The sequence below is a fragment of the Cariama cristata genome, unplaced genomic scaffold, assembly GCF_000690535.1.
Source record: "Cariama cristata isolate BGI_N322 unplaced genomic scaffold, ASM69053v1 scaffold9067, whole genome shotgun sequence".
In the NCBI taxonomy this organism is placed as follows: Eukaryota; Metazoa; Chordata; class Aves; order Cariamiformes; family Cariamidae; genus Cariama; species Cariama cristata.
This window is the reverse complement of record NW_009624903.1, coordinates 2,910-14,685: the sequence shown is the minus strand read 5'-3', so window position 1 is coordinate 14,685 and position 11,776 is coordinate 2,910. Positions and strand designations below refer to the sequence as shown.

At 41.1% G+C, this 11,776-nt stretch overlaps 1 protein-coding gene across 1 annotated transcript in view; it reads right to left on the bottom strand.

Moving 5' to 3' along the window:
• The window catches only part of LOC104164139 (voltage-dependent L-type calcium channel subunit alpha-1C), a 96,128-nt gene extending 88,936 nt beyond the window's left edge, over positions 1-7,192 (bottom strand). The window contains exon 1 of the mRNA XM_009703374.1: positions 7,107-7,192. Within this exon, the coding sequence (XP_009701676.1) occupies positions 7,107-7,192 (86 nt within the window). The remainder of the gene's footprint in view (positions 1-7,106) is intronic.
• Between the last annotated feature and the right edge of the window lie 4,584 nt (positions 7,193-11,776).

Below are 11,776 nucleotides of genomic sequence, written 5' to 3'. Positions count from 1 at the left end.
CTTGCCTTACTGCTATGGCAGAAGGCTTTATCACATGTGGGTGTGCTATATATATAGAACAGGACAAGGAAGGAGGAAGAGATTTATATTTAGAGGCAGAATCCAAGAGTGAAATGGAATTTTGGAAACACAAACTGTACAATAACTGATTCTGAAAACATTATGCCCCAATATGAAACACATTTTTCAAATTACTTCTATGATCAGAAATCTTTTGTCTTTCAGAACCAGGGTTAACATATAAAAAAATGTTCTTATGATGTCACTAGGGGCTGTCAAATAGTCTGGATTTGGGGCCTTGCCATGACCTCTTTGTGACACTCCAAACTGGCACTTGCCGGGGGTTCAGGGTGGACCAGATTCTCTGCTGAGTTTGAACATGGATCTGTTGCATCCCTGGTATCCTGGGAGCTTTATGTCATTGGGAGAAAAAGAGTGTCCCCATTTCTGTCCAGGTCTGGAATGTCTTGAGAAACTATTGTTTAAAATCATGGTATAAGATCCTATATGAAAACCATTTCAGATCTCTACTGGGTGTTTTTATCATAGGAATCATGTAACTCAGATTATCTTTTAGAAAGACAAACGAAAAAATCAGACCTCTACTGTTTGACTAGTTATCTTTTAAATTCTCTAAAAGTCTTCTAACCTTACGTAGTTATGTACCACATATAGATAAGACAGTGAAATTTAAAGATTTCATCAAAATCGACTCATGATAATCAGCATAATACAAATGCAGTGAGATATCCCACATTCTGAGAGATAAAGTCTTTGTTTCTCTGTTCATGGTGGACACCAGAGAAGAGAAACTATGCACCTGTGAAGGATGTGACACTCTTGTATAACAGGATTGAGGACTTTGCGTAACTGTACATACAACAAACAATTCTGGAAAAATCTTGTAGGTCTCCAAGCATGCCACAAAGGCCATGTTACAGTGGTTTTCTGGGTATAGAAATTGCTGAACATGACCATGAAATTATCTGGCATGCTGGTCACAACTATGTTTACACTATGTGCTTCCACCTATAGGCAATTATCTTCATGAGGACTTACAAAACTCCTTAGATACTAGTAAAAGCTCTTAGAAAAAGCAGTAACACAGAAATTTACTTACTGTGCCTCTAGGTTATACACAACTTTGGGGACATCCAAAAAGCTGCACTGTGCATATCTTAGAGATTTTAGAACTGTGAGAACACAGTCCTAGTGTGATATTGATTCTGTTTTGGTGCATTCATGCAGTTACAGGTCAAGTGGCACAACATTTTTCCCTCTCTCTTTCTGATGATATTTCATTGCTTCTAGTCAGGATGCTGGCATCCCTGAAGAGAAGATGCCCACCCTAGTGTCCTTTTTCAACATATTACTGGGACAAGAGCATACAGTGACATGACATTTTCAAGTATGCATGCTGCATATCTGATAATCTCTTAGCCCAGTAAAGTGTTTGGGCTAAGTTCTACCCTCAGCTATGCCTCTGCGATTCACACCGAAGAAATAGACCTCCATCCTTCTGCCTGCTATCCTCTGTACAACACAATTAACACTGGGGATTTGTACAGGGACATGCAATGACCATTTCTCATTTCTGACCATTAATTGAAAGCTTCCAGCAGAACAGATGACTGGCCCTGGAGAACTTATGTTCTGATGTGGACTGAGATCCTCCTGCTGAGGCAATCACTGAATTTCAGCGGAGTCCAAACAGCAATGCCTCTTCTCTTTTTTTTGTGTTCTTGCCCTTGCAGAAGCATTGGAAAGCATGCAGACCTGATGCGAGTGAGACTGGTTTTAAGAGAGAGGTGGTTGTTGATCAGCAGCAGTAAGAATCTACATAACATGTGTAAGAAAAATGGATCTATCTAGCTTAAAATTGAGCTGGTTTGCTATTCAACAGGTTTTCTTACAGGCTGGGAAAATAGGCCAGCACTTCAGCTCTTAGTGAATAATCTTGCTCTCCCTGTGCCAAGTCAAAGGCAAGGCCTGTCACAGAATCCGAAGTAGGAAGATAATTCCTCCTCCACAAGGGCATGCCATTGTCCTTTAGACACATATCTAGAGCTGACTGTGAGTATCAAAAGCACCTTACTCATAATCAATTGGAGAGCAGTAGCCGAGGCTGACACAAAAGGGACGATCCTGTGTGTTTGCCTGCTGAAGTCAGTAGTGGTTTCAGAGCTTTTGGCAGACTTTTCTTACCACTGCTCCTGATGTGATTGGGATTTTGGACCTCACAGAAGGAGGCTATCTTCTTATTAGGTGAAAACCAGCAGCAACTATAGTGAACCTGCAAGCAAACTGCCTCTTTCACCTTTACCACTGGCTCCTACGCTGATTATTGCAAGAACTGCACAGCAATTATTTTCCCAGCCAGAAAAGCACCAAAGGAAAATCACTGATGGTTCAGCTGCTAGGGAAAGCTTCCATTGTTCATAATATTTTCAGGACACTCTGTTTTCAGTTGGAAAGCCAATGTAGGTTGTTCATTTATTTTATCCTGTTTTATTGTTTTAACCCTCTTTGGTGGAAAAGCAATTGAACTGTCCCCCAAATGTATGCAAATCCTGGCCAAGTGGCTTATTGTTTCAATGAAAGCAGATAATTTTAAGCTCTCTCTCCCTTTGAGCTCAAGTGTTTCACTTTTCTATTGAGGCTCTATGAAACATTAGTTTCCACAAAGGTCTTTTTTTTTATCTAATACATATGTATAAAAGCAAGCTTTATTGTGCCACTCCAGATCTGTATGGCTGTATTAGAAAATTAACATTCTGGTTGTATTGGAAGATTATATATGCTGACATCCTGCACAGGACAGATTACTATTGATTATGAGCAATAGCCTATTCTCAGGAATCTAAATCCTGCACAGCAGTAACCACAGAGGCTCAGGGAAATTATTTGCTATTGGGAAGTCCTGGGTGTAAAGCTATCCTGTAAATAGTAACCCATTGCTCCTAGTTCTGGGTTTGTCCCACTGATGCTTGCTGCAGAGGAAACATGTTTATTTGTACCCAGAGGCAGCAGGTTATTCAAGCTGTGCCACATCAGATGTAAGATAAGTTCCACTTCCAAACATTGTCCTTCAGGATAAAAGCAGTTGTGTTTCTACTGCAGGGCAGATGTCAGCGCAGTACAAGGCAATACCATGGCAGGGATGATATACTGCGGAAGTTGTGGGATGCTTTTCAATGTCCTGTGGAACCCTACAAAACCTTCTTCAAATTCAGATGTCTGATAAATCTAACACTCATCTTAGGAAGGGAACTACCTCCTGCCACAGTTCTCCCAATGGCAGCAGAATTACACCAGGAATGAATATGAATGAAGTTTTATTTTTGTTGTTTTGGTTCTAAGGAACTGGATTTATACAATAAGCAAAGAGAGATTAGATGTTAGATTCCTCCTGAAACTCCTTCTGCTGGTTTGAAGACTGGCATTGCTCCAGACAGCACAGCTGATGAAGGCAGTTTCTATAGTATGGATACCACAGAAATAAAAGCTTCTTTGAGACAATTCATCAGTGGGAGATAGCTTGTTTTTAAGAGATACTCTCCTGATCTCACATAACATATGTCTCTGTGGAGCTGAGAAAGGCTGTCAGGGAAGATCTCCTTTTCCAAAAGGCACGGTTGAGCCTGGCTTCTCAAGCAGATCTTTCTGTCATTCACAGACCCAGCCTTTCAAAGCTTTATAGCTTTTTATAAGAACAGAAAGAACATCCAGTAATTCTAAGTTATCTTCAATAAAAATGCTTTTTCTTTCACTCTCCTGGGTACTTTTTTCCTTTTATCATGAGAGCATTCTGATGCCAAGCTCAGCCCGTAACTGTGGTGGTGGTGCTGGGGTGGTGTCCTAGGAGCCTGATGCCACTAAATAAATGCTACCTTTAGCTTGAAATCTCCCTGTTGCTTCAGTCATGTCCGGTTGCAGCTTGCCCAGTGCAGTCTCTGCTTTCTGGGAAAAAATGTGTTTATAGCAAGGCCGTGGGGACTTATGGCCACTAGGTGAGTTTTAGCATGCAACAGATGAAATTGAACAATCGAACAAAAAACTTGTCTAGCCACTTCAACTGTAAAAACAAAATCCAGAGGGCAGATGCCTGCCTAAAAGTTTGGGCCTAATCTACAACTAGAGCAAATCAGGATGGCATGACTATAATTATTAATGCTTGCTCGAAGTCACTAGTACTAGATGAGGAACTTACTTGAAAAGTTCAACTGACTTCCCCTATGAATTATCTCTGTTCTTGAACACGGGGCCAAATTCTGATTCTCTTAGGTTCCAATAAAAGAAAATACTCATTCAAATAAATTCTTGCTTACATTTTATATGTTTTTTTTATTGGCCTATGGGGGTTCTAAATGAGGGCTCAGTGAGAAGAGGAGGACTTAATACCTCTTGAAACCAGGAAAGCTGGTTTCTCTCTCTGCATGTGTGTGTGATGAAGTAACAAAACAAACCAGAAAGGATTCCAAGCCTCAGAATCAAAGTTAGATCTGAATTTATGCATAACTAAAGAATTTGCTGCTCCACAAGTTTAAAACAGACATTTTACAAAAGCAGGAATCATTGGCAAAATTTGTATCTCACTCCAGAATTTCAAATACAATGATACAGCCATTAATTTTCCCAGATAAAGGAGCCTATCCATCTCTTAGAGATGAAAAGCAATCTGAGTGAGGCCTTGAGGATCTTAACTGTCCTTGGGTAAGGGGTAAAAAAACCCTTCTCAATAACAGACTTCAATATACATCACCCACTTTCAAATGAAGTGGAAAGTGGCCAGGAAACTGTTTATTTCCCTGAATCTTACATGCCTCGCTCTGGCGAAACTTGGGGCCCTATGTTAACATTTAAAACATGGGAAGAAGAAATGAAGTTTTGTTTTCCTGTCATTTTCCTATGTCTTCTTCCCTAAAATGTGTTGGGTGTACCCATCCCTTCCCCTGATGCCAGGAGTACAATGATCGCGGTGCCAGACCACAGTACTGCCCTTCTCCTGTGGGCATGTTGGGCTATTTTAAGTAAACTCTATTCTCAGTCATGATTTCATTTAGAGTTGGGTTTAACTTCAGCTCTCTTGGCCACATTCCGGCTAAGATAATTATGTTCTACTTGCCAAAATTCCCCATACAGTTTCAGTGCAAAACAAGCTAACCCTCATACATCTCCTTATACACTTGTGCCCTTTGTTTTTAAACACCTGTCACATTTTACCCTGACGGTGGCTGAACTCTAATGCTGTGAAAAGAATCCTCGCATTTACAGTTCATAAAGTGCTTTAGGATACTTTGGGATTAAGGACATTAAACGAATGCAAGCTGTGATATTAAAAATATATGCATTTTTATAGTAACAGTCGCCATTGTTGTTGGCACTGTGTAGCACCAGGGGACCCATTGTGTTGGGAACCATAACTGCAGAATAAAGATGATTCTCCAAATTGGATCCAGCTGGAAGAATTGGTCAGATATCCAGCTGCTGCTTCCTGTAATGCAACAAGAGCACAAGCAACTTGGTGGGGTGCTAAAGGAAGGGCTACAACTGCCTCAGTGCTGTGAATAGGTCTAGCCTGGTTCCTTCAGAAAAGAGTTCATAATCTAAACTAAAAGACTCAGCAGGTAGGCAACAGCAGGCAGGTGAAGGAAAGCTATCACAAATAATTTCTCCTGGGGTTTGTACGTTGCTGGCTGACACTTACAGGAAAGCAGACTGAATTTACAACATATTCCATGTATCACAGCTTGTAATGTAGATAAGATCTCCTCCTCTTCAGTTTGCAGAGGAGAGGGTCAAGGCTGTGTGTGTGAGATACAATCAAGGTTTACGAGGTCATGAAAGTGATAGATAAGCTGAATGTGGAACTGTTGATCACCAAATCTCACAGTATTAGACAGAGAGGACATTGACTGAAAGTAGTAGTAGATCAGCTTAAAACAGATAGGAGAAAATACTTGTCTACACAGCAGGTAGTGAACTTCTGAAAGTTCTTGCCACAGGAGACTGTGAGGGCAGACAGCCTTAGTGGATTCAGATAAATCCATGGATGACAGGTCCATAAATGGCCGCTAGAGGCAAAAAGCAGAAGTGTGCCCTCTAACATCTCTAATCCAATAAGCATGAATTTGGGACTGTAAAAGGGGACTGGAAAGTAGGAAATGGCCAGGCTTGCGCTCTTGCCCTCCTGTCACTGTCAGGATCTGAACACTGGGCCAGCTGGACCACAGGTCTGACAAAACACAGCATTTCTTATGTACTTATGATGAGCATTTGACCACTGTTGAAGGGCTCAAAGTATGCCCAAGGAGAGAACAGAGCCTCAAAACACTCCAGCATGGTACAAGCTATAGCACTGGTATGCTTAGCCCATTTTTCAAGGAAATTTGGAGGAACTAGTATATTCCCCCACAGCATAAAGTCCATTCTTGTTCAAAAGGCAAGAAAGGACTCCTCTTGCCTATTCTTGCTCTCTGTGATGCTAAAAAATACACCATATAATATGGTATTCCATAAGTGCTATCTCACACATTTTTGAGTGTCTCCATTAACTACAATGGTGCAATTTCGAGGAGACACTACTCCCTCCTAACTGATGTATTTCTTTGTCGCTACAGTATTGTGTTTAGCATTTGAAGGGTGTAACTCAGGCTGCAGGATGGGAGTTATCTTCCATGTATTTCTATTACAAGGCACTGTAAAGTGTACAAGAATAATCAGAGAAATTAAAATAGATCAGTCATTTCCACCCTTTGGTCTACATATGCTGAATTTGATTATCTATCATCAATGAGGAATTTTAAAATAAGAACACTATTATCCATCAGTTCTTCTTTTAGCTATTACGCAAACCCCAGATCTGCTTATCCTGGGAATTCTGTGCTTTATTTACATCTATGTAAACCCAGAGGCTCTCCACTAATGTCCAGAGTGAGTTTACATTGCAATTAAGATAAGAACTGGGATCAATAGATCTTCTGCACCCTCTCCTTTCACCCACTGTGGAGTTTTCTTCCCATTAAAAAGCCTGACATTTGTCCTGGCTTTAATCCGCCAAGCTCAATCCAACCCCTACATACATATATCTGTGTATATGTACTCACGCTAGCCTAGCACCGCAGTTTTCGCCTTCAATATCTGCTCCAGGGACGTTGTCTGTGTTCACGGACTCGGTCTCACTGGTGGGCATGCTCACTGTAAGAGTCAAAGGGAAGAAAAAGAGAGGGTTGGCCATTAGAACCTGGCGCATCTATTAATGAATCACATGAGTGAAGGAACTGGCTTAATGAAAAGACCCTTAGCTGCAGCTCCTGAGGATTAAGCAATTTACTGAGCAAGTTTAGTGCCTCCCTGCACAGGTCAGGTTGGGCAGGTAGAATTCAGGAACATACACAGGTTACTTAAATGCTAAAGAAAAGGGAAGAAGCAGCTGCTCTCTTTCTTTCACAGTCAGTTCCTGGAAATTTTATGAATGAGAATCATTGAAAATTAGAGAAACTGTCAAAGGCATCAAGAAGCTTTTGTTTGATTCAATGGAACACTTTAAAAGAATGCCCCTTTACTTGCACCAGGCCCAGCCACCTCACTGCCCTCCCCAATCTTTTGTGTGATGATTAGATCAAATAAAAAGTACCAGATTGACATGTATTCAGACAAATGGCTTCTGTTAGCCTGATAGCAAGTACCACATGAATAATACTGATGGCTCATCTGTCATATACTAACCATTAACATGTTTCAACCTTACACTTACAAACTGGACCTATAGGGATAAGAGGGGAATTTAGACTCTCTGACCCATTCAGATATTACCAACAAAGGAGCTAATGAATATAGCCTATGGTGGAGATCTTAGACTGACACTCACCAACTAATAACTGGATAGAATCTCCTACGCTTTTACAGAAGTATCATGAAACAAACCTTATGAATGAAAGCAACCTTAGGTGTCAACCTATCACATCTGGATTCAAGGACCTGTCACATTTTCTCTGTTATCAAACCTCAATATTTTATTTGCTCTACAGATCATAAAAAAATTTCACCATGTCCATTCCACCAGTTGCTCCCAGCTCCTATATGAGCTCTAACAACTCCTTAGTATATAATAATTCAATGTTAAGTTAGGACAATGGATAGGACCCAGTATGTGTCCTCTTCCCTCCTTCCCTCTTTTCAAACACACAGATGAAAAAATGATGCTTAAAACTGAATGATGGAGGAGTTAAACAGATCACTCAGATGCCTGGTAGAACTTCAGAACGTGACCTGTATTAGCAGTTGGATATATATCTTAGATGAGACTTCAGAGCATACACTATTAGCTGTTGGAGAGGCTTCTAATAGCCTGTAAGAATACGTTACTTAGTACTAAGAACACATCTGTTTGTGGATCCTTAATGCAAAAGGAGGCAATGTAGAATAAATAGGTTCTGCGTTTCAATTGGGCAGATGTTTAATGGTCCGTGGGACCAGGTCTTCTTTCAGAGGCTAGAAAGATACCAGAAGGTTCTTCCAAAGAGGTCCTGGGTTCCTGCTTTGAAAGCATTATGGTAGAAACATCCTTGAAAATGAGTTATCTTTCCTTCATCCCTTCCCAACAATTCACATGCCTACAACAAATGTCTTGGGAAATCTAAAGTTCTTGTGCTGTGTTCTTAGGACCACATGAAATAATGGACTCTCTAGCACTCTTGACATAACTATGAAATATTGTACTCTAATGGTGCCTGTTCCTTTACGAAGACTAGATGTTTTAATAATCTTGTCTGTTTGGAAAGACAAATTAAGGAATCAACCGATTTCATATTTTGATGTATGTGAAACAGTCAAGTAAGCTGTAAGAAAAAACAACATTCATAATTAAAATTTTTGGTCCAGACTAAGCCCTTCAGGAAAAAAACAAAACATTGATATTTCGCAAGTCATCTTTGAAGATGAGGTAAAGCACTTTCAAGACATATTTGAGCTTATTTGCAAATGGAAAACAATTTTGAAGACATTAGCAAGAGATTGATTTGCAGAGCAGCTTATTATCTTGAGTGCATGAAGAGGACACTGCACAAGCAAAAGAAAAAGCAAGACATGAACATGCAGAAGTATACAAAGCTATATTATATGTCAGTCTGCATATATAGACACACATACACACAGATATACGCAGTGTGGACATAGAGTGCAGTGGAACATTACCATGGGTTTCTGTGGAGTGACTAAACCAAGCAAACTTTCCTTTCTTCTTATCAGGCAAACCAGCTGGAGTGCTTCCTTTCACAGACAAGATGGTCAGTGTCAAGTACCAGGAACAAGACATCAATAGAGAACATGCAGCCAGTGACAGGCAAAAGAAAAAAACAAGGAACTCAGCTTACACATGACATCCACTTCTGTCTGAAAACTTCATCATGTGAATTAAAAGTACAAAATGAAACACAAAGGTATACAGATGTATGAAATATCGTAACAGATCATCAGAGGATAACTCTTCCTTGCTTTCTGCTCTTTTTTGTATTTGGCTTCTGAGAACATGAAGTTGCCGAATTTAAGTTTATGGGTCAATTCCTTTTTCGAGTGATGTTAATGGCAAAACTCTTCTTGTTTGACTGTCTGACCTATTGAAATTGAAGAGACCAAGTCAATTGCAATGAGTCTCCAGGTTATCCCCTGACTCTTAAGGTGAGAATCTGGACTAGCCTATTTTTGAATGAGGTTCCTTGGCTTTCTTCCTAAACTGCTCCAATATCTAGAAACTCTTCCAAAACTGTCAGAACTGCTAAAGGAAAGTTGTTGGGGTAAGCACGTTTTGCTGCATTTCCCCATCTCTAGAGATTAACAACCTTCATCAAGCACTCAGATGTACACTGCCTTACCAAACTAAGATACCTTGAGACTATGTCTCATGATTTCCATTTGAGTTTACATTTGGCACTCACCCTCTGATGTCCTCCTGCTGCATGGCTTTTCATGGCATTACTTAATGTTGATCCTCTGCCTATTACGCACAGAGGTCTGCAGCCCACAGAAATCAGAGGTGCATACACAGAGATGTCTCAGAACTACTTTGTACTTCCCTAATCCTACTGCTGCAGAAAGTCAAATTTAAGCAGAGGGATGCAGGTGTAGTGGCACACGGGCTGAAGAGACTCCTGTGGTTCAGGCTAGCTTGCTGGCACTGGCTCACAGGCATTTGTTACACTCCATTGATGGAAAATGTTAAGGACAATAAAAAGTATTAAGACAGTATCAAGTATTAGAGCAATGATGACCTAGAAGTTAAAGATCAGGACAAACAGGAGATTAGGACTGTATTCCCCAATGTGGTGTTCTCTCAGCAGGGCAATCACTTACTTTACCTGGCACCTCACATCACCTTCAATATTGGGGGATAATCATGTATGCAGATGCTATGAGGTTCATTCAGGCCAGTTAACAAATCCTGAAAATAGAAGACGCTGCAGAAAAGTTGTGCATGAACTGGGGCTGAATATGTGAGGAAGTGAACCAAATACTGCCCAGATGGCTTTCTTATCTAACTCAGTTCTCAGAGACACAGACCTTGTCCCCGCACCCCGGCTCCAGTCTAGAAACATGGCAGGCATTTTTTGCAGTCTGGATAATTAATTACTGGAACCATGTACCAAGAATGCTGGTGGTAAATCCACCATAGGAATGTTTTAATCAGGAAGAGATGCTTTTTCTAAATGGTGGGCTCTAGTCCAGGCCAGAGTTATGTTTAGGACCATGGTATACAGACTACGCTAGTTCAATGGCCACTTCCTCCCTGTAATTTTGGGAGCTGAGACAAAGGCAAGAAAGAGGAAAATGCAGATTTCCTCCCACCTGGGCACATAGTGTCTTAGCAGTATAAATCCTGGTGCCTCACGTCCTGTGCCATGTGTTTTCAGTGACTTATGCGCTCCTAGAGGAGCGGTTCCCTGTCCAGTTCAAAAAAATCCACTGCATGTAACCAAGTCAGAGATCCCCAGGGGGCTTCGTTCTGCAAGACTTAGAGGGACCCCACCTCCCCTCTTCCTGGCCTTCAAGCAGACCGTTAAATCTTCCATCTACCACATACTTAGTATTGAAAGCACTTCAGTGTCCAAACTGCAGCATGGGCAAGGCAGTGATCAATCCACATGCATACTATTCAACTGCCCACCTAATACCCTAAGGTATTAGGTCAAGTGACTAAATACTGGTGTCATATATAGGGAACTCCTTGACAGCAGAGAACAACTCTGTCCCCACACATATCCATCCTAAGTGCCAGCAGGCTGTTAAAGGGGTGAGAAGGCATTTCCATCAGGCAGTTTGCCTTTGCCAGACTACACCAGGATCAGCAGTTCAGTTAACAGGGCAATGAGTACACAGAGCAGGCAGCTTGCTTCAACCAAACCAGTACAGTGAACCACTAACAACAACACTGGGACAGGTCCCATAGAAGGTATTACATATTTCATAGAATCATAGAATCGTTTGGGTTGGAAGGGGCCCCTAAAGACCATCTAGTCCACCACCCCTGCTATGAGCAGGAACATCTGTCACTAGATCAGGTTGTTCCAAGCCCCGTCCACCCTGACCTTGAAACCCTTCCAATGATGGTGCATCCACAACTTCTTTGGGCAACCTGTTCCAGTGTACCTGTTGCTGGTGCAAATCATGGCGTCTTTGCTTACTTGGGGATCTCTTTTTTGGATTTATCATCACATCCATAATTCGCTCTGGTTGATGAAATCTCCCATTAGTTACATATTTTCTAGGTAGCACAGCATAG